This window comes from Podarcis cretensis, assembly GCF_951804945.1.
Source record: "Podarcis cretensis genome assembly, chromosome: 2".
NCBI classification, from domain to species: Eukaryota; Metazoa; Chordata; class Lepidosauria; order Squamata; family Lacertidae; genus Podarcis; species Podarcis cretensis.
In genome coordinates, this window is record NC_137171.1 from 120493931 (window position 1) to 120517943 (window position 24013).

Below are 24013 nucleotides of genomic sequence, written 5' to 3' on the forward strand. Positions count from 1 at the left end.
GAGATGAGTCAAGGGTGTCTCTCCATCCTGCTGCGACAAGCTCCCCTCCCCTCTGGTCTCCCAGAACCAGAAGAGGAATGACATGGGAGGAGCAAAGGCAGACACGCAGACACAGTCTCCGATTGCTTGGGTATGGAGGAGAGGACTTAAACAGCTGTTGGAAGGTGGGGACCTTCAGTCTCTGCAACTGTACAAGATGTACAGAAAAAGAGTCGCTGTGCTCATTAGATGTGACACTCCTGTGAAGATCCTGTTTCATTTAATAAAGAGTTAACTCCACTTACTTCATGTGATGTACTGCTGGCTCGCTCCTGACACTCTGCTGTGGCCACTCATCCCTTGTGCATAATGAGTTCTTTCATCACAGGCAGGTTGCGATAAAATACCTACGCAACCACACTATTCTTAGTAGTCTTTATGCAAGTACAGTGGTACCTCGGGTTAAGAACTTAATTCATTCTGGAGGTCCGTTCTTAACCTGAAACTGTTCTTAACCTGAGGTACCACTTTAGATAATGGGGCCTTCCGCTGCCGCCGCCCTGCCACCGTGCAAATTCTGTTCTCATACTGAAGCAAAGTTCTTAACCCGAAGTACTATTTCTGGGTTGGTGGAAATGCCTGTAAACCGAGGTACCACTGTAATGCTCTTCCAGAGAGCACAAGTTCACTTCAGGGATGATTCTGGCATCATAGCATTCAATTGAGCCATGGTCCAGCTCTGAGGGCCTTCTGGTGGTTCCCTCACTGCGAGGTTGCAAGGAACCAGGCAGAGGGCCTTCTCAGTAGTGGCGCCCACCCTGTGGAATGCCCCGGGAGGGAACCTGGGCTTGGGTATAGGGGATATATATTTTATTTTGAGGGTCTCAGACCCACTTCTAATAGGGCAGCCGTCCAAGGACACCCTGCACCTCCCCACCCTGAAGGCAGAACAAGACACCTTGAGCTGCAATCATCAATATGGAATCTTTGCTGCACACATTGGCAGCCGGTACTCTTGCTCGCTTTGCTGTGGGTTTGTGAGGAGGAAACTCTGAGTGCCCCTGGCCCCAAGCCTTGAGGAGCTGCATCTTGGGGGTGGTCTACATGCAGGACAGCTTCTCAGTCTGACTGAGAGTAAAGGAGGGAAGTCATGTGAGCCTAGGCTTGTCCACTCAGAAGATATACGGAGTAGAAATGGCCTTCGTTTCCAGCTCTTACTGAGGCATGGCTTAGCCAAAGCAGCCTCACTTGTCTAATGCCCGCAGACTGTCTGTAGTTATCTCTCGCTTGGACTACTACAATGTGCTCTACCTGGGGCTATCTTTGAAGGTGACCCGGAAACTACAACTAATCCAGAATGGGGCAGCTAGACTGGTGACTGGGAGCGGCCGCCGAGACCACATAACACCGGTTTTGAAAGACCTACACTGGCTCCCAGTACATTTCCGAGCATAATTGAAAGTGTTGGTGCTGACCTTTAAAGCCCTAAAGGGCCTCGGTCCAGTATACCTGAAGGAGCGTCTCCACCTCCATCGTTCTGCCCAGACACTGAGGTCCAGCGCTGAGGGCCTTCTGGCGGTTCCCTCATTGCGAGAAGTAAAGCTACAGGGAACCAGGCAGAGGGCCTTCTCGGTAGTGGCACCCGTCCTGTGGAACGCCCTCCCACCAGATGTCACAGAGAAAAATAACTATCAAACTTTTAGAAGACATCTGAAGGCAGCCCTGTTTAGGGAAGCTTTTAATGTTTAATAGGTTATTGTATTTTAGTGTTCTGTTGGAAGCCGCCCAGAGTGGCTGGCAAAACCCAGCCAGATGGGCGGGGTATAAATAAAAAAGTTGTTGTTGTTGTTGTTGTTGTTGTAGTTGTTGTTGTTGTTAATGGGAAGAGTCTGCCAGGCCTAAATTGTCCTGTGCTCCATAGGATTCCCAGCACGGGCCTAAAAATAAATCTTGCTCCTGACTCTTGTGAAAGTGTTTCTCCCCAAAATTAACCATGCTCCTTCTTACAGTTTGGAAACAGATCTGGGAGTTTTCACAGACATGTTTTCCTCCAGCCTTTTGCACCTATGAATGGAGCTGCGTGAAGAGTTAAAGATATTGCAAAGCTGATGCTTCTTCCCTCCCCCCCCCCTTTTTATTTTATTCATTCTTTTATTTATATTTTATACATTTATACATTTTATGCATTCTTTTTTAAAAAATATATATTTTGACCAAGTCATTTTGACACCCTCCGTATCTCCTCAAAATAATTTTTCCTGCATATTCCCCATCTTACCTTAATGGCACATGCTAATTTATCATTAATAGCTATATCCCACACCTCTTCATGCCATTCTTTCATTTTATATTCTGCTTCCCCCTTCCACCTCCTATCATAATTCGTGCAGCTGTCAATCAATTTGTGAGCTAGTCCTTCATAGCCTGTGAACCTTCCACCCCATCATAAATTGATAATAATGCTACCTATTAACTTTTGGTCAGCTTTAACCCAGTGATTTCTGTTATCTCTTTAAACACCCTTTGCTTTAAAAAAAATCACATATTTACACCCCTACCAGATGTGAACATAATTCCCTGTTTCCTGGCATCCCCTCCAACATAACACCAGATATTCCTTGTTTATTTGATTCAATCTGACTGGTGTTAAATACCATATCCAAATTAATTTATAATAATTTTCTTTTATTCTTATAGACAACATTTTCAATGTACGATTTTCCCATATTTCCCCCCCAGCTTTGACTATCAGTCTGCCCTGTTGTCTCCTTTTCCCTTCTGAATGATCGAAATCATAGTGATTTTCCCCATCATCTTCTCAACAGAGCTCCAGAGATTTGTCCAATGAGCACTTACGAGTCCACTAAAATAAGCATCAGAACTGAGAACAGCATGAGGCAATGTCTTGCGTCTGAGCTGGAAAGGAGTGGTGCATCAGTGCCTTTGATGCCATTAAAAGCTTGGACTGAGATTTGGGGCCGGGGAATTGGGCTGTGCAGGTGCTGAGGTTGATGTCCATCCACTTCAGATGTCAAGTCTTGGTGTGACTCGGTCAATGCTCCAAAAGCCATTGCAAAAAGCATTTGGCTTCATCTCATTGTTTCCCAATTGCAAGGAGCAGTAACAAGGGAGGGGGCTGTTCCAAGCAGACAAGGAATGCTGCGGCTGTTGCTGCTGTTGCTGCTGCTACAACACCATTACGGAGAATGCCGGATGAAGGCGAAATGCCACTTGACTTTGGAGAGTGATAAGATAGGTCCATTCGGTTATTACAGGCCAGGAGATCACATCATCAGTGGGGTCATCTCTTCCACAAGAGGATTCTTCCATCCACACGCCTTCAAGGAGTCTCCCTCCGCCAGCCTTTCCCTGTAAGCCATTTTATGGGGATGAGTTTGCTGGCGCCCCACAAGCTACCAATTTCACGAGCCCTCCAATGATCAGGCTTTCTCCTGCTCCCCCTAAATCCCTGTTCTGTTATGTAATTGGGGAGAGACTCTGGGAAACCAGCAAGGGACTCGAACCCATGGCTTCAAGTTGCAGGAAGGGAGATTCCGACAAGACATATGGGAAAACGTTCAGACAGTAAGAGCTGTTTGACAGTGGAACAGTCTCCCTTCGGAGGTTGAGGACGATCTCCTTCCTTGGAGGTTTCTGGGCAGAGGTTGGAGAGCCACCTGTCAGGGATGCTTTCGCTGAGATTCCTGCACTGCAGGGGGTTGGACTAGATGACCCTTGGGGTCCCTTTGAGGTCCCTTCCAACTCTTCCAACTCTACAACTCTATGATTCTATGAACTGCCTAACCTGCCATTTGGACACTGTCACAGAAAGGTCCCTTTTCAGTTGTAGAGCAGAGCAGCCTGGAGAAACATAGCTTTGACCTACGGAACAAGCGCCCAATTTTCTTTTTGAGACTTTGAGAAAAAGGCTGCGGCCTAAAGAGGTTCATGCTTGACTTTGCAAGTGGAGAAGTCCAGGGCACCCTCTCCTTTTCTGTCCCCTCCCCCCAACCCAGATGATCCCTGTCTATTAAATAAGTAAATGTTCCCCCAATTGCAGCTTTTCTGAAGTAAATTAGCACCAGATCCACAATATAAACTCCAGCAACTTATGAGCTGTTTGTAAATTTCCAAAGAAGCGAAGAGTTGTACAGTAGGTCACTATGAGATTACTGTAGCACCCTGCTTGTGGTTAACGCTTAGCTGGAATGAAATATTCAACGCAGCAATAGAGAAATTAAAATAGTAATTTATTTGTCAGACAAATAAATATGAGGCACAGTGGTATATGGTTACCAAGCTCTGGCCTGGCCTCTTGCCATTCTGGCCAGCACTTATATTTCCTTAATCCAGCCCCCTTGCTCCTCCTGTGGCTGCCTCTGTCCAATCAGCCTGGTTGAAATTCCTATTGGCTGTTTGCTAGAACCAATCACAAAAGATACACCCATTTCCTTCTTGCCCTTTTATGGAAATCAAAAAGCTATATATTCTTCTATCTATAAATGACAAATAAGTAGTAATATATCTTACATGTGTCTCAACAAGGAATCTTAATTACCAGCTCACCTCTTGCCCTCCTTGCCCTATTGCCTTCCAAAACAGATAATTAATCTTGAATTTTTATCTTATGCATGTCAAGGATTGAGTTCACATCAACATTGAGAGATCTCCTTCATTTGAAGGTTTCTAAACAAAAGGCCTGACAACCATATATCAAGAGCGCTCGATTGGCGTCTTCTGTCTGGCAAGGGGGGGCTGGTGCCTGATGGCCCCTGTGATCTCTTCCAACTATATGAAATAAGAATCTAGCATTTCTTAAATCCTTTGCATAATTATATTTAAACTAATATATTTAATACATAAACAACCTTTTAAAAGGAAAAGAAATCTTAAAAGGATCTTAGTTTAAGAAACAAACAGCTTTTGAAAAGTCTTCCCAGAAAATGTTCTGTTTCTGCCAGCTAGATGCTTTTTCACTGCTCTTGACCTTCTTTAACCTTAGGAAGAAGATATGGCTCATTTTACTATTTATCCACCCTTAATTTGTAGGGTCAGTGTAACCTTGGCTGTCAGCCTGTAATTCCCTTTTTACGACTTTGAGAATTGTTTTCTGCTATAAATCAGGGGGGCCCCTTGTCTAGGAGTAAAAATATCTTGCCAAGGTTTTTTAGGCAACTGGTCTTCTAAGACTGGTCTTTTAAGATACAGGCCCTGATTAAACATATAAGCTTTAATAAAAATGCAGGCTTATGATTAGATGCCTCATTCCCCCCTTTCAAGCTCAAGGACCTTCATCCCAAGTGTCCTTGATAGCTTGACCTTCATCATATTCCTGAGGTAAAGCTCTGTATAGGGCCATGATATGAGGTAGAGTTTCATTTGAAATCATCTTGCTAATTGTACTTCTAAAACATGAAATGATACATGGCACCATACATAAAACCATTATTACTACTGTCAAGAAAAACAAGCAAGACAATAGTATCCCTTTGAGTCCTGCGACATTAGGTAACCAATTGGTGAGCCATCCCATATCCCATCCTTCCCATGTTTGTACTGGGACATGTGCTATATTCTCCATCTTTGTGGCCAACACACGGATTGCCTCACCATTATCAGAAATGTTGAAGCAACAGGCATTCCCTGTCAAGTTCAAGACTCCACATAGGCCTCCCTGCCTGGCAAGTACATAATCCATTCCCATTTTCAGCTGCAAAATGGCGGCTCTACTTTCATCCAACTGTTGTGCAATAAGTCTCAAACTCTGGGCCGTTGCATTGGTTACAAGTTCCACTACTGCTTGCAATCGAATTATTCTGTTTAGATTATAAATAGGATCCCGTGCCCCTTGTATGAGCTCACCAGGATTCCAGGAGGCAGGATCATAATAGGCTATAATGCGCTCTGGTGGCCAATCATCAGTACCGCTACAACTTTGGGTACTTCCTCCTGCTATATGAGAAATGTCAGCGTTTCTTCGTGTACGCTTGGCCGAACTAGTGGGCATAATCCACATTGGTGGTAATACCCATCCCAAGAAACAAGTCCCACTCCATTTGGAAGGGAGTTTCTTGTATGCCCATTCTCCACATATCCACCACAACCATCGGGTCTGAGGTTTTTGGTACGTGGAGTGCAGAAGGCGAAATATCAAAAGGGGTAGAGAGTTCACAGTGCAGTATGTTAGATTGCCTTCTTCTGTCACAGTTATGTTCCATACCATTTTCCATGCATGAATAAAAGGAGGTGCACAGGGCAAGGTATTCCGAGTTCGATACGTAGTACCGTTTGCCCAGGTTTGACTATTCTTAATATAATCCCAAGTATAGTGGCAATGAGAAGAGCCTATCATGGTAGGATCAGCTGCATCTGATGATTTATGCACACAGAATTCCCCTTGCACAGGTATAACTCGTATTGGTTTAGTTGAGTTCCATCCGGGGAAATTCTGTACTTCTGTTTGGTGTGGCATTTCGCTTACCATACCAATGGCATTTAATGGTATCGGTAATAAGGGCATACCTCCCTCTGAATCATCTGGCCCAAGAGAGCAAACAAGGCAATTAGTCCTATTTGCAACATTGGCTACCATCTCAGCTAAGCCTACCCACATATTGTGGTCATGGCGGAATCCATATTTAGCAAATTTGGTCAGATTCAAGGACCCTTCCCCTTCCCAAGGGATCAGGATTAATAATAAAATCATGTTGATGTCTAGCATATGCATTCCTTCCACAAAAAATTACCTTATTGTGACAGCAAATAAATATTAGCCCCAATATAATTCCCCCAGTGACAAAAATGGGGAACCACCAAGACCAAAACATATATCCCGAGGATCCCCAATGAGTAATATCCCTTATAATTGTTCCACAAGGGGGCAGTCAATCAATTGTATAAGAGAATCTTCCCGTTCACAGTCACTGGTTCAGACGCTCCTCAAGCTTCAGGCATGCGCAGGTCAGCCAGCTTCCAGGTTGTGGCTGCAGCAGGCCGGTTGTCTAATGTTGCCCGTGACCTAGCCCGTTCCCGGTAGGGCTAGATACAGGGGTTTTTGGAGAGAGTCAGTTTTAAAGGATTAGAGGGGTCACCTTTGCACGTCCAACTGCCTTCGGACTTCTTCAAACGAGAGTGATGAATCCAGGGGGTCACCTCAGCTACCTTCACCGCTGTTGGAGTAGAGAGCAAGACGGTGTAAGGTCCACGCCACTTAGGTGCAAGTGGATCGCGTTTCCACTCTTTCACCCATACGCTATCGCCAGCCTGGAACTGATGAATCGGCTCGGCAATGCTGCACGGCGTGCGCTCGAGGGCCCACCTGTTAAGAGAAACAAAAACACGGGAGAGAGATTGCACTTGTTCCTGTGTCACATGGTCTCCTATTTGTTTAAGGTCAGCTGGAATATCCTGAACAAAGGAGGGTGGCCTCCCATACAGGAGCTCAAAAGGTGACAACTTAAGTCTTTTTGTGGGTGCACACCGAACACGAAACAGTGTTATGGGTAACACATCTACCCATCCCAATCCCGTTTCCTGGGTTAATTTTGCCAATTGGGTTTTCAGAGTCCGATTCATTCTTTCAGTTTTCCCTGAACTCTGAGGCCTATATGCTGCATGCAGTCTCCATTTCACTTGTAGGACTCGACATACTTCTTGTACTACTTGATCAATGAATGCTGGCCCATTATCACTTCCAATGCATCTAGGTAATCCAAACCTCGGGATCAATTCAGTGAGGAGTCTCTTAGTTACCTCTCGTGCCTTTTCAGTTCGGGTGGGAAAAGCTTCAACCCATCCGGTAAAAGTATCTACAAACACAAGGAGATACTTGAATCCCTTAGAAGGGACCAACTCTGTGAAGTCCACAATTAGGCTTTCCATGGGGACGTATCCCACATGCTGAATTCCAGGAGGTTGTACCGGTCCCTGCCTGGGATTGTTTTTAGCACAAAGAACACATTTCTGTGAAATGCAAGTTGCTAATTGTGATAGATTAATAATATACAACTTCCGACTGAGACTCTCTCTGGTTGCAGTACCGCCAAGGTGAGTAGATTCATGATAATTTCTTACAATTGTGCCTGCTAGATGATGAGGTACATAAATCCTATTGTCCGGCAGGATCATCCAACCGTCCTTCACAACCGCTCCTTCCTGTTCAGCCCACTTCCTCTCTTCTGGGGTATAGTGAGGTTTAACTTCTTCTGGAACTACCTCTGGTATGAGGGCTGCTATAAATCCTCCCACAGGCTTTTGGGCTGCCTCTCGGGCTGCTTTGTCAGCAGCATGATTTCCTCTGGTTATTGGATCCCTTCCTCGTCCATGACCTTTGCAGCGCATTACAGCAATCTGTTCTGGAGCCCATACTGCTTCCAACAGGATTTCTACTTCAGGTCCATATTTCAAGGCCTTCCCGTGGGCTCCGATTAGACCTCTTTCTTTCCATAGAGCTCCATGTGCATGCAGGGTTAAGAAGGCATATTTAGAATCAGTATAGATGTTTGCCTTACATCCAGCTGCCAATTGCAGAGCTCTAGTTAAACCTATAAGTTCAGCTTTTTGTGCTGAGGTGCCAGCAGGCAAAGCTTCAGCTTCCACAACTTCCTCATTAGTGACCACAGCATATCCTGCTCGTCTGGCACCTTCATGCAGGTAACTGCTACCATCAGTATAATATACAACATCTGGATTTTTCAATGGCTCATCTTTCAGATCGGGTCTACTGGAATAAACTTCATCCATTATTTGGAGACAATCATGTGATTCTTCATCATCTACCTCTGGTAGGGGCAGCAAAGTCGCTGGATTGAGCATATTCACTACTCGTAGATGAATCCTGGGATTTTCACACAATAGGCCTTGGTATCTAGTCATCCTTGGGTTCGTTAGCCAATAACTACCCTTATATTCCATGAGTGTCAGAACAGCATGAGGTACATTCACATACATCGTCTGGCCAAAGGTAAATTTATCAGCTTCTTTGACAAGGCTTGCAGTGGCCGCTACTGCCCTTAGGCATGGAGGCCATCCTTTTGCTACTGAGTCCAATTGTTTAGACAAATAAGCTACTGGACGGTTCCAACTTCCTAATCTCTGGGTCAGGACTGCCGCTGCAATCCCATTCTGTTCATGTACATACAGCTGAAAGGGTTTTTCCGAATTAGGCAATCCAAGGGCTGGGGCCTCCATAAGTCGTTGTTTGATAACTAAAAAGGCTTGTTTCTGCTCAGGTCCCCATACAAATGGGTCCTTTTCTGCACCTCGAGTGCTTTCATGTAAGGGCTTGGCCAGACTGCTGAAATCAGGTATCCATAGTCTACAAAACCCTGCTGTTCCCAGGAATCCTCTAAGTTGTTTTCTTGTGGTAGGTTCCTTGATAAGGCAAATAGCTTCTTTCCTCTCTGGTCTCAATGCTCGTTGTTGGTGTGAGATGTCAAAGCCCAAATATTTGACCTTTTCTATACATAACTGTGCCTTTTTCTGGGAAACTCGGTAGCCAGCTTCCCAGAGCAAGTGGAGCAGTTCCTCTGTCCCTTCTTTACAGGTATCAAAATCCTTTGCCGCTAGTATAAGATCATCCACATATTGCAGAACCACCTTTTCTCCCAGTATTGAGGGGTAACTTGTTAGATCCTTCGCCAAGGCAGTGCCAAATAAAGTTGGGGAATTTTTGAATCCCTGGGGCAATCTTGTCCAGGTTAGCTGGCCTTTTGTTCCTGTCAAAGGGTCTTCCCACTGGAAGGCAAATATAGGTTGGCTCTGTGGTGCCAGCCGGCAACAGAAGAATGCATCTTTCAAGTCCAATACAGTAAAAAATGTTGCTTCTGGTGGGATCAAACTCAGCAAGGTATATGGGTTTGGTACATTTGGGTGCAAGGTCTCGATAGCCTGGTTTACGAGCCTCAAGTCCTGTACTGGCCTGTATTCATCTGTCCCAGGTTTTCGAACAGGCAAAAGGGGTGTGTTCCATTCTGATTGGCAGGGCTTAAGCAGACCATATTTTAATAGGCGGTCCAAATGTTTCTGGATGCCCTCTGCTGCTCGCCGGGGTAAGGGATATTGCTTTACAGATACAGGGGTAGCCATAGGTTTTAGGGTTACTACAATTGGAGCTATATTCTTAGCCATTCCTGGTGGGCTATTTTCGGCCCATACTCCTGGTGGCACCTGTAGAGTTCGGAGGAGCTTGTTTAATTCTGTATCTAATGTGGGTTGGACTTGCAAGGCTGACATTAGGCGCCATGATTGTTCCTTAGGTACTGAGAGGGTAATTATTCCTGCTGCTTTTGATGGCAGTTTCATTTCTGGACCTCGAGGAGTGAAGGTGATTTGGGCCTGCAATTTGGACAGCATATCTCTGCCTAAGAGAGGTATTGGACACTCAGGTATATACAAAAACTGATGGGTTAAACGATGTCCCCCAATCTGGCATTCCAAAGGTTGAAGGAAAGATCTCTTAGCTGACTGTCCAGTGGCACTTTTAATGACTACACTTTTGGATGCCTTTTTCTGCAATAGTTCTGGGAGTACTGAGTATTCAGCCCCAGTATCAATCATAAAGTCTATTAAATGGCTCCCTAATTGAATCGTGACCGTGGGCTCCTGGAAGCCTAACTTTATGGAGTCCGGTCGTTCCTAGTCTTGGGTAAAATCCTCTTCTGCCAGTCCAATGAAATTGTCTCTACTCCGTCCTTGTCCAGGTCTCTGATATCTTCCATCTCGGATCATTCCCCGTCCCCGTCCCTGGTTTCTTGGGCCGGAGCCTGGGCCTGGGCCTGGACCTGGGCGTACTTCTTCCAACCTCAAGGGTTCAGGACACTCCCGCTTCCAGTGACCCTCCTTCTTGCAATTTGCACATTGATTCCTTCCCAGTGGTGGATTCTTTCCCCGTCCTCTCCCTCCATTTAAGGGGCGGTAATCTTGCTTCACTGCTGTGGCTAGCATTACCATCTTTTCCTTCTGCCACTTCTTCTTCTCTTGTTTCTCAGCCTCATCCCTATTCCGATAAACTCGGCGTGCAATGGCCATAATTTGGCTCATCAGCATCCCTTCCCATCCTTCTGATTTCTGAATTTTCTTACGAATGTCAGAAGCGCACTGGGCCACAAATGTAGCAGTAATCATTCTGCTGTTTTCAGGGGCTTCAGGGTCAAAAGGAGTCCATATACGATAGGCTTCCTGCAGCCTCTCTAAAAAGTCTCCCGGACTCTCATTTGGTTTCTGTTCTACTTCTGAGACTTTAGACATATTAGTGGGCTTCTGGCATGCCCTGCGGATACCTTGCACAAGTGTCTGGCGGTAGGTGGTAAGTCTGGCCAGGTGAATTGCATTGTTTGGATCCCAGTTAGGATCTTCCAAGGGAAAGTTGTCCTGAAGATGACGATCAATATTAAAAATATTTCCCACTCTGGCCTGCTCACGCAAATATATCTGTGCCTTTTCAATTATGTCTCTCCTTTCCTCAGTGGTGAAAAGAGTATTTAGGAGCTGGCGACAATCTGTCCAAGTAGGACTATGAGTATTTACTATTGAAGTCACCAAGTCCATCATAGCCTGAGGTTTTTCTGCGAAAGATGGGGTGTGTGTTTTCCAATTCATCAGATCCGTAGTCGTGAATGGAATATATTGCAGGGTCGAAGTTCGAGGTGGCCGTGGTCCGGGTTGCCCGTTAACCAGCACAGGCTCCTCAAGTGCATCAAATACTCTTCTAAGAGGGGCTACTACGTGACCTTTTTCTTCACTTTGCTCTAGGGGCCTCAAATCATAGGGGATAGTATTTGTCCCAAGGCGTTCTTTTAGCAGCTTTATACGCCTGGCTGTATTGCTTGCTGACCGATCAAGGTCTCCCTGTAACTTCTGTAATATTTCTCTAGGACTTGGATGTACAGGGGTTTGGGGTAGGCAATCAGTTGTTCCACTAAAGGAGACTGTAGATGGAGGTCTATTAGGAGTCACAGGTGGAATAACCACTTCTGCTTGGGCTTTATTATAGGACTCCAATGCCTCCTGAAGATATTTATCATAATCTATCAAGGAATCAAGCTCTGTGACTCCACCCCCATTATTCATTCCAGTTTCTTGCCTTGGAGTTACAACTGGTGGAGTGTTTGGATTAGGCTCCCTTCGATGTGGAGCATAGGGTGGAGGTGGAAGCACCTCTTCCTCTGGTCCCTCAAAAATGGGTTTGAGTTTATTTGGCAAGATTCCTTTCCTAGCTTCGGCTTTTACAGCCAATAATTTGCATCGTTTGACTTTGCATTCCCTTATCCATGGAGGATTTTTATTTAATGTGCTCAGCCAAGAATCTATATATGAAAATTGTTCTGGGCACCCTCCAGTTTCTTTGGTGATATCAGACCAAAGTTTGCTTACTAAATTTATATCAAAGGTTCCCTGAGATGGCCATCCAGTATTGTATTTCGGCCATTCTAATTCACATAACGTTCTCAAGCGCTCTGGCGTCATTTTGACTCCATATGCCCCTGAGAAGGCTTTCTTAAAATTATTTAACATACATTCAAGAGGTGTATTTCCCCCCTTTGAACCCCCAACTCCCATTGTATGGCCCTGTGAAGTATCCACTCAGTCACACATACACACGCTTTGTGAGATTCCTTGCCCAGATGGAGTCGCCTCACTGGGAACCGAAGTACTACTCACTCCACACTCAGGTCAGCTACAAATTGCTCTGTACTTTCTCACACATACAATGCGCTGGATACTTCACCACACTCTACCTCCCAACCTTTCCCTACACCAGATCACCATCTGATGTACCCAGCCACCTAGCGTACTCAGTTCCCCCTTACTGAGACGCAGAAGTTTGATCAAGACTTCTCTTCCTCCCAATTAATTGGAGGGCCAAAACCCCTTTGTGCACTTACCCTTGGCTGGTTCCCCCCGGTCCGTCGCCGCCAGTGAGCAGGGTATCAGACAGACGAGTCTTCTGCGTTCCCCTGGAAAAATTTTCCCAGTGCGCGCTGGGTAAGCAGTTTAGAGGTCCTCTCTCTTGTACCCTGCCCAGTAGGGCGAAGGGGCTGCGTTCCAGCAGACCACTTATCCGAGTCACAGAGGCACCATAAAATGTAGCACCCTGCTTGTGGTTAACGCTTAGCTGGAATGAAATATTCAACGCAGCAATAGAGAAATTAAAATAGTAATTTATTTGTCAGACAAATAAATATGAGGCACAGTGGTATATGGTTACCAAGCTCTGGCCTGGCCTCTTGCCATTCTGGCCAGCACTTATATTTCCTTAATCCAGCCCCCTTGCTCCTCCTGTGGCTGCCTCTGTCCAATCAGCCTGGTTGAAATTCCTATTGGCTGTTTGCTAGAACCAATCACAAAAGATACACCCATTTCCTTCTTGCCCTTTTATGGAAATCAAAAAGCTATATATTCTTCTATCTATAAATGACAAATAAGTAGTAATATATCTTACATGTGTCTCAACAAGGAATCTTAATTACCAGCTCACCTCTTGCCCTCCTTGCCCTATTGCCTTCCAAAACAGATAATTAATCTTGAATTTTTATCTTATGCATGTCAAGGATTGAGTTCACATCAACATTGAGAGATCTCCTTCATTTGAAGGTTTCTAAACAAAAGGCCTGACAACCATATATCAAGAGCGCTCGATTGGCGTCTTCTGTCTGGCAAGGGGGGGCTGGTGCCTGATGGCCCCTGTGATCTCTTCCAACTATATGAAATAAGAATCTAGCATTTCTTAAATCCTTTGCATAATTATATTTAAACTAATATATTTAATACATAAACAACCTTTTAAAAGGAAAAGAAATCTTAAAAGGATCTTAGTTTAAGAAACAAACAGCTTTTGAAAAGTCTTCCCAGAAAATGTTCTGTTTCTGCCAGCTAGATGCTTTTTCACTGCTCTTGACCTTCTTTAACCTTAGGAAGAAGATATGGCTCATTTTACTATTTATCCACCCTTAATTTGTAGGGTCAGTGTAACCTTGGCTGTCAGCCTGTAATTCCCTTTTTACGACTTTGAGAATTGTTTTCTGCTATAAATCAGGGGGGGCCCTTATCTAGGAGTAAAAATATCTTGCCAAGGTTTTTTAGGCAACTGGTCTTCTAAGACTGGTCTTTTAAGATACAGGCCCTGATTAAACATATAAGCTTTAATAAAAATGCAGGCTTATGATTAGATGCCTCATTACCTTGTAAAGATAAGTAACTCTGCAACATTTAAAAGCTGTAATGAAGTCACATGTCTCAGACACAGACATGACTCCAGCTACTTTTGGCTTTTGTTTATTTAACCCAGAAATTCCAGGATGCGGTAGGGGTTTAGGTGAATGTGGTTTCTACAGCTGTGATGAATCCCAGCAGAGGGCCTTCTCGGGGGTGGTGCCCACCCTGTGGAACGCCCTCCCGTCAGATGTCAAGGAAATAAACAACTATTTGACTCTTAGAAGACATCTGAAGACATCAGGAAAGTTTTTCGTGTTTGATGTATTGTGTTTGAATTTCATAGAATCATGGAATTATAGAGTTGGAAGAGACCACAAGGGCCATCGAGTCCAACCCCCTGCCAAGCAGGAAACACCATCAGAGCACTCCTGACATAGAATTTGTTGAAAGCCGCCCAGTTTTCAAATCAAGTGAAGAGGGCCAAATCTCAGAAAACATCCAGAGCACAAGTCACTGTAAGCTAGAGCAATAATCCGCCAACGAATTTGGGATGTGGAACTGCAATGCCACGTGAGCGAGATGAATAAACACCCAGCAATAAAAGATAATGGGAGAGGATTTACCCCAGCAAATTGTTTGTCAAAATTACAAATACCTAAATACAGACGGTCATTTACCCTCGCTAGATAAAATGTGCTGCCATCTGCCTTATTGCAAGGCAGATTTGAGGGTAAACCATACGCGAAACGAGTCTGCCCCTGCGGCTTGATGGAGGTAGAAACTCTCATGCCTTGTTATGCTGCCATTTCTACGGGGATATACACTCTGCATTTATTACCCCTGCTATGCAAAAATCTCCAAATGAATCCGAACTTCTAAAATTCCTGGTAGAGGACAAGGATCCTGAGATCACGTTAAGGGTAGCCAAATTCTGTGTGATTGCCATAAAACTTAGGGAACAAGCTGTGCTATCATAATGATTAAGGCCTTAAATGATAATCTTAGGTTATATGTTAGTGACTAAGTTTTAATTTATATATTTTTTAACTCTTGCTATATCTGTATTGTCCCTCTTATACCTAATTGCAAATTCAAATGTATCCCTATCGTGTTTTATGACTTCCTTGATATTGCATGTGGGCTGGAACTGGTCTGTGACCGAAATAATAAAATTCATTCATTCACAAGTCACTGTAACTCAAATGAAGTACCGGTAATCCCAATTCTTCCCTGTAATCCACAAGACAGAGGGAGAGGGAGAGAGGTGACGCTGAATGTTGTTGTTGTTGTTGTTGTTTAGTCGTGTCCAACTCTTCGTGACCCCATGGACCAGAGCACGCCAGGCACTCCTGTCTTCCACTGCCTCCCGCAGTTTGGTCAAACTCATGTTCGTAGCTTCGAGAACACTGTCCAACCATCTCGTCCTCTGTCGTCCGCTTCTCCTTGTGCCCTCCATCTTTCCCAACACCAGAGTCTTTTCCAGGGAGTCTTCTCTTCATGAGGTGGCCAAAGTCTTGGAGCCTCAGCTTCACGATCTGTCCTTCCAGTGAGCACTCAGGGCTGATTTCCTTAAGAATGGAGAGGTTTGATCTTCTTGCAGTCCATAGGACTCTCAAGAGTCTCCTCCAGCACCATAATTCAAAAGCATCCATTCTTCGGCGATCAGCCTTCTTTATGGTCCAGCTCTCACTTCCATACCTCACTACTGGGAAAACCATGGCTTTAACTATACGGACCTTTGTTGGCAAGGTGATGTCTCTGCTTGACGCTTAACGCTGAATGTTACCTATCATTTAATGAAAGCTTAAAATGTTTTATCTGCTGTTATACTAATAAGTTTTGTTTTCCAAAGGGGAATGCCTGTGGATTGAACAAGGCTCTCCCACCTCCCACTCAGCATTTAGTAAGGATCAGTCTTAGCAAAAGCTCTGCAAACTGAATCCAGAATTTATCCATAAAAACTTGGGGGGGAGGCAAAGATGAATCTGATATACTCACTGATTGCAGGATCATAGAATTGTAGAGTTGCAAGGGATCAACCCCCAGCAATGCAGGAATCTTTTGCCCAACATTGGGCTCCATCTCACGACCCTGAGATTAAGTGTCTCATGTTCTACCAAATGAGCTTGGATGATGCTGTTATGTGTATATTTTTTTGCAGGAGAGGGGGGACAAGGTACTGGCAATACCTGTCCGTCTTGCTTGCCATTCAAGAGGTCAACCAGAACCCCAGGCTCTTACCCAACATCACTCTGGGCTACAACCTCCACCAGAACTTTTTTGATGGAAGGGTTACAATCGAAGCTTTGGTAGACTTGCTCTCTACTGGGCAGGCAAATGTTCCGAACTATAACTGTGGAGGGCAGAATAATCTGCTCGCTGTTCTCGAAGGAGCCGATTCTCCAAACTCCATCCAGATTTCAAGAATGCTGAGCATCTATAACATCCCACAGGTAGGAATGGAGAGGGGTGTAGCAGCTAGACTGGTGACTGGGAGCGGCCACCAAGACCACATAACACTGGTCTTGAAAGACCTACATTGGCTCCCAGTACATTTCCGAGCACAATTCAAAGTTAGCCCAGTATATCTGAAGGAGCGTCTCCACCCCCATCGTTCTGCCTGGACACTGAGGTCCAGCACTGTGGGCCTTCTGGGGGTTCCCTCACTGCGAGAAGCCAAGTTACAGTGAACCAGGCAGAGGGCCTTCTCAGTAGTGGCACCCACCCTGTGGAACGCCCTCCCACCAGATGTCAAAGAGAAAAACAACTACCAGACTTTTAAAAGACATCTGAAGGCAGCCCTGTTTAGGGAAGCTTTTAATGTTTAATAGACTATTGTATTTTAATATTCTGTTGGAAGCTGCCCAGAGTGGCTGGGGAAACCCAGCCAGATGGGCAGGGTATAAATAATAAACTATTATTATTATTATTATTATTATTATTATTATTATTATTATTATTTTCTGACTGAGCCCAATTCCAGAGAACTCAAAAATCGGTGGGGTGGAAGTTATGTGAGATTGGAGACAGACTTTTGATTTTATAAGGGCCAACACATGCCTTTCTTTTCTCACACGATCATTGCTACTCATATCGGCTTTTCAGAATTTCAAAATAAATCTTCCTTTTCTTGCCAGATCAATTACGCTTTTGTCTCTCATGTGATGAATGACAAGAGACAGTTTCCTTTTCTCTACCCGATGGTCCCCAAAGAAGAAGCCCTGTACCCAGGGATTGTCAAGCTGCTCCATCACTTCAGATGGACGTTCATTGGCCTTCTTACTCAAGACACCGACAACGGAGAGAGGTTCATGAAGAATTTGATGCCTTTGCTCACCCAGAATGGCATTTGTGTTGCCATCTCACAGAGCATTCCACAAGTCAATACACATTATGTGTTGGATATTCTTCCATTTGAAAAGTGGAGACAAGTCAGTGTATTTTTTTACTATGTAGAAACATCTTATTTTGTAGCAGGAGTGGTACATGCAGAAAAAATATTCCACCAGTTGTTAAAACCCACTGCAGGGAAAGTCTTGAACACAACTATTACGTGGGACATTTCCTTCGAGTTAACATACAGAGGTTTCTCTTTCCAACACATCCATGGTATTTTTTCTTTCTTCCTTGGGACGAATAAATGGGCACAATATGATTACTCTCTTCCCTTTTTCTCCGCTATCAGTAAGTTTTGGAAATATGCCTTTAATTGTTCATATTTAAAGCATGCCTTGTCAGTGAAAGGCTGGACAAGATGCAGAGAGAGAGAGAAACTGGAGATGTTGCCTCAAGATGATCTGGAAAGAATCCTCTCTCTAGACAGCTACAGGATTTACAATGCCATCCAAGCTGTGGCATCTGCCTTAAATGCGGCATATTCCTCTAGGTCAAACAGGAGGGTGATGGCCAGTCTGGAAGTTCAAAAGCTACAGTCATGGCAGGTATTTCCTTTTCCCATCACAGACATCTCTGCCAAACTTGACAATAGAGTGTAACCATTCCAGAATTGACAAAGAACATGTGAAATGGTGTCAGAAGGGGGAATTTTGCAAACCCATTGTGGAAGCATCCTGAACTGGATCCTCTCCATGCCCCCATATACTGACCTCAGGAATGGCCAGAGTAGGATAAGGTGGTAGGAGGAACCACCAAGGGCAGAAAACTCAGAGCCTGGGGATTGGTGGTGGGACAATGATGGGTGGTTACAGGGAGAAGATGTCACAGGGAAAAGACCAGGAAGAGGAGGTGTCAGAAGCTGAAGGGGCAACAAGGCTTAGTGAGCACGGGGAGTCTGTGGCAGAGAGAGGCCCAGAATCAGAGGCAGAAGCGGAGGCTGGAGAAGAGGGAGAGATGAGTCTGTCTGGTGAGGAAGCCAGGGAGTCTCCCCCTCCTGCTGCGACAGGCTCCCCTGACTCCCAGAACCAGAAGAGGTATGAAACGGGAGGAGCAAAGGCAGGCTGCTTGCTGGCACAGTCTCTGATTGCTCGGAAGAAACCCTAGAGAAGAGGCTGTGGGGAGGTTGGGACTTTTAGTCTTGGCAACTGGTTACATGGAGTAAGAACTCACAGTGCATGAGCTGCTGTGTTCATTGGACATGAAACTCAGAAAAGCCTGTGAAGACCATGTTTCGCTAATATAAAGAGTTAACTCCAGCTTTGAACTGTGTGATTCACTGACCAGCTTGCTCTGTGACACCAGGGTGCTACTTTGACACCTACTGAGCTCCACTAAGTCCCAGCCTTTGTCCAAGGGACTGTGTTTGTGTTGCTGGACCTGTATTCAGTGTCCTGCACTAAGTTGTGCCAGCCCCATTCCTGTATCACAGGAATGAAAGGGGCACGTCCTTGTTGGGTCAGCATCTTCTCCTGGCTAACCATGTCACATGATGTGTCTTTGTATAGCCATGCCTTGAGTAGAGATATGTATTGTCTGCCGTGTCTTTGCTGAGTTGTATATGTGCTATACTTATTTGAGCACTGAAGCTTTTGGGATTGGAGGGGGTGCCAGGAAACAGGGAATTATATTCACATGTGGTGGGGGTGTAAATATGCACAATTTTTCTGGCAAAGGATGCTTAAAGAGATAACAGAAATCACTGGGTTAAAGCTGACCGAAAGTCCAGACATAGCATTATTATCAATCTACGAGGGGGTGGAAGGTTCACAGGCCATGATGGGCTTGCTCACAAATTTATTGACAGCTGCAGGAATTATGATAGCTAGGAAGTGGAAGGGGCAAGCGGAATATAAAATGGAAGAATGGTATAAAGAGGTGTGGGATATAGCTATTAACGATAAATTAACATGTGTCATTAAGGTAAGATGGGGGATATGCAGGAGAAATTATTTTGAGGAGATACAGAAGGTGTTTGTAGAATTTGTACTGTCAAAACGGAACGGGGTTGCAAGAGATGTTGAAATTTTGGGAATGGTCTCGGGGGTGGGGTGCACATTTTTAATTCTTATTTATTTATGATTATTACTTTGCCAAAATAAAATAAACAGTGGCAGAGGGTGACTGGGGGGAAAAGCTTTTGGAAAGAATCAGCATCTGAGTTCTTGTGCTTCATGCAGGAGACAAACTGTTTAACACACACAACTACTTGAGCCTTAACCAAGCCCCAAGTCAGAGGACAGCCAGGCATGAAACGGGCAGAGCTGGATAGTCAATGTCCTTTCCCATATCCTAAATCCTGCTGTTTTCTTTCCCTTCTAGCTCCACCCTTTCCTGGGAAATGCCCAGTTTTACAATTCTTCCATGGACAGAGTGTATTTGGATGAGAACGGGGAACTGGCAGCCAACCTGGACATTGTAAACTGGGTGGTGTTTCCCAATAAGTCCATTCTCAGGGTCAAGTTTGGAAGTATCAAGAGACGAGGGTCCCCAGACGTACAGTTCACCATTGATCAGGATGCCATTGTGTGGCCCAAATGGCTCAATCAGGTGGGGGAAATCATCTTTCATTCTATTGCATTTCCCAAACACCTGCCAACAACAAAGCTCAGCATTTCTTGAAGATCTCATGGTGGGTCCCTGTAAAATTGTGTGTCGCACCAACACTTTGAATTGTGCTCGAAAATGTACCGAGTGAGCCAATGTAGGTCTTTCAGGACCGGTGTTATATGGTCTTGGTGGCCACTCCCATTCACCAGTCTAGCTGCCAAATGAGTTAGCCAAAACTTCCCCCACCCTCTGCCATATTTAAACGATTAAAGACCCTCATAATCTTGACCGAATTATGCTTTTAGCCCTTTTTCTGAAATACTCATGAGAAGCCACATTGAATGGGCCATTTCCCAGCAACTTCCAGAAAGGCTGCAGTAGATTTGTGCGCTTGGATGAGAGATGACCTCCTCATCCAAACCCTTCGAGGAAATTTAACCATCCCTGAAACTTTGAAGAGCCAGTATGGTGTAGTGGTTAAGAGCGGTAGACACGTAATCTGGGGAACCGGGTTCGCATCTCCGCTCCTCCACATGCAGCTGCTGGGTGACCTTGGGCCAGTCACACTTCTCTGAAGTCTCTCAGCCCCACTCACCTCACAGCGTGTTTGTTGTGGGGGAGGAAGAGAAAGGAGAATGTTAGCCACTTTGAGACTTCTGAAGTGGAGTGAAAGGCGGGATATCAAATCCAAACTCTTCTTCTCTTCTTCTTCTTATAATTTTAGGAAAGCATCTCTCCCAGCTCTGCTTCAGAGAAAGGCTGGTTGGGGAAAGGAACTTCCCCGCCAAATTATTTATTTAAATTTTATGAATTTTAATGTGCCACCCAAGACTCCTATTTTTAAAAAATAAAAAATGTTGTTGTTTTTAAAAAGATGTTTTTACTGAATGCTCCCAGGTGTCCACTGCTGTGATACAGTGATGGCAAAATACTAGTGAACCTGCCGGAACTGAAAGTAGATACTCCATGCTATTGAATCTATGTGGGCCTCTGGTACCTAGTTAGTTGCTACAGTTTTTTGGCCTTACAGTTAGTCACAAGCTTCAAATGTAAAATGCCCTTCCCCAAACCCATGCCCCATTTCCATAGAAAACACATTTTCCTTGATTCCCCATCTTTGTGCTTAGACCCTGCCTCCCTCCAGGTGCGTGGAAAGTTGTCGCCCCGGATTTCTCAAGCTGGTTCCAGAAGGAAAGCCACTCTGCTGCTATGACTGCATGTCCTGCGCAGAAGGGACCATCTCCACTCAGGAAGGTGGGTGGCACCAGAGTCTTGGGCAAGGGGACAAAGTTGGACCCACATGACCATCTAATCTAGGGTTGCCATATTCCCCAGAGCAAAAACTCAAACTATATATATGCATAGCAATACAGTGGAGTACATGATTTTTAAAAAAAAAAAAAAAATTCTTAAACAATTTCAACATAACAATTTATCAATCCAAATATTCAATTACATTATTTTTCCCTCCCCCCCCCATCCCTCCCTCTCCCCTCAGCTCCCCTCTCTGGTTTCTTTGCACATATTGTTCTCTGCATATTATAAAATTGTACATATCCTTGCCTTGTCTATCATATATTCAACTGATAAATCTGTGGGTGTTTACTCAAAACCTGCCAAGGAGTCCAAATCATATTGTTGTCTTTTAAAGTACAGTGGTACCTCGGGTTATACACGCTTCAGGTTACATATGCTTCAGGTTACAGACTCTGCTAACCCAGAAATAGTGCTTCAGGTTAAGAACTTTGCTTCAGGATGAGAACAGAAACCATGCTCCGGCGGCACGGCGGCAGCAGGAGGCCCCATTAGCTAAAGTGGTGCTTCAGATTAAGAACAGTTTCAGGTTAAGAACGGACCTCCGCAACAAATTAAGTACTTAACCTGAGGTACCACTGTAATTTATAAAAAGTTCCCATTCTTCCTTGAAGTCATGATTTTCCTTGTCACGCAGTTTATATGTCAACTTGGCCAAGTCCGCTTAGCTCATCAATTTTTCTTGCCACTGTTACAATAGGGTACATGATTGATAATACTCCTGTTTTTCTGCAGATGCAGCGCATTGCACCAGCTGCCCAGAAGATCAATATCCAAACAAGGCCAGAGATCAATGTGTCCACAAGATTATCACCTTCCTGGCTTATGAAGAACCTTTGGGGGTCGTCCTAGCTTCCTTTTCCCTCTTCTTATCCTTAACCACAGGCTTTGTGTTAGGAACCTTCATTAAGTACAAAAAAACTCCCATAGTCAAAGCTAACAACTGGGACCTCTCCTATATTCTCCTCGTCTCCCTCCTGCTTTCCTTTTTGTCCTCCTTCCTCTTCATTGGAAGGCCAAGGAAAGCAACCTGCCTTCTCCGACAAATGGCCTTCAGCATCATCTTCTCAGTTGCTGTCTCTTCTGTGCTGGCAAAAACCATCACTGTGGTGCTGGCCTTCCTGGCCACAAAACCAGGAAACAAGGTGAAGAGATGGCTGGGGAAGAGTCTGGCCAACTCCATTGTCATTTCCTGCTCCAGTGTCCAAGTTGTCATGTGTACCATCTGGCTGGGAATCTCTCCACCCTTCACAGAGTTTGACATGCATTCCCAGCCCGGAGCGATCATCCTGCAATGCAATGAAGGGTCTGTGGCCATGTTTTATGGTGTCCTTGGCTACATGGGCTTCCTGGCCTCCATCTGCTTCATGGTGGCTTTCCTAGCCAGGAACCTGCCTGGGGCCTTCAATGAAGCCAAGCTGATCACCTTCAGCATGCTGGTCTTCTGCAGCGTTTGGGTCTCCTTTGTGCCCACCTACCTGAGCACAAAGGGGAAATACATGGTAGCCGTGCAGATCTTCTCTATCTTGGCCTCCAGTGCTGGGCTTCTGGGCTGCATCTTCATTCCTAAATGCTACATTATTGTACTCAGGCCAGATATGAATACAAAGGCATATTTAAGCACAAAAACTAATTTGGAAACCTGATATTTCTGAAACTGTTTCCCAGAGGTGTCATTTATCATGTTCAAGGCCAAAACTACTTTTCGTTTCAGATTATGTGGGAGGATTCACATTTGGTTAGCCACTGTGAGAACAGGATGTTGTATGATGATGGGTCTTAGGACTGATTTAGCAGAAGGATTCTCCTTATCACAGGAGCCAACTGTGGTGAATCTATGTGCCATCTTGAATTATTCCATCAACGGTGCTTCCAAAAAATTGTACGTTATTACTTGGGAAGACAGGCGAACTAATGCCAGTGTACTGGAAGAACAAAGATCACCAGTGTCAAAGCAATGATTCTTCAACACCAACTTTATTGGACTGGTCATGTTGTGCGGATGCCTGATTATGTCTTCCAAAGCAGCTACTCTACTCCGAACTTAAAAATGGAAAGCGTAATGCTGGTGGTCAACAAAAAAAGGTTCAAAGACTCTCTTTAGCCAAATCTTTAAAAATGTAGTATAAACACCGACAACTGGGAAACACTGGCCTGCGAGCGCTCCAGTTGGAGAGCAGCCTTTACCAAAGGTGTTGTGGGTTTTGAAGACGCTCAAACTCAGGACGAAATGTTTCCAAGAGGAAGGCACACTTTGCAAACCCTCAGTGATCAACTCCCGCCCAGAAACCTACGTCCCCACTGTGGAAGGATGTGTGGAGCCTCTACAGTCACTTATGGACTCACGGTTAAAACCATATTCATGCAAGGCAATCTTACTCAGCTACAAGAGATCACCAAAGAATCACCTTCTCATCCAACTATAAACCATAGATACACTTACCCAACCCAGCCTTTTTTACTGTACATGCAGAGCCCTCCTTCCACCTTACCTGGACTTGTTCTTTCACTCTAATGGTCATTGTTAGCTTCCTCCTAAACTGGTTCTCACCAGTTCTGTGGTCAGGCCTCATTCTTGTGTAGCGACTCTGGCCTCCGGTAATGTGTTTTACAGAATTTCTAC

General features: G+C 44.8%; 1 protein-coding gene across 1 annotated transcript in view; it reads right to left on the bottom strand.

The window, feature by feature from the left end:
• LOC307210963 (vomeronasal type-2 receptor 26-like) overlaps nucleotides 1–23912 on the bottom strand; it is a gene marked incomplete at its 5' end in the record, with an annotated part of 223647 nt that extends 199735 nt beyond the window's left edge. Inside the window, 2 exons of the mRNA XM_079967163.1 lie at nucleotides 22869–22911; nucleotides 23883–23912. Coding sequence (XP_079823289.1) covers nucleotides 22869–22911; nucleotides 23883–23912 — 73 coding nt within the window. The remainder of the gene's footprint in view (nucleotides 1–22868; nucleotides 22912–23882) is intronic.
• Between the last annotated feature and the right edge of the window lie 101 nt (nucleotides 23913–24013).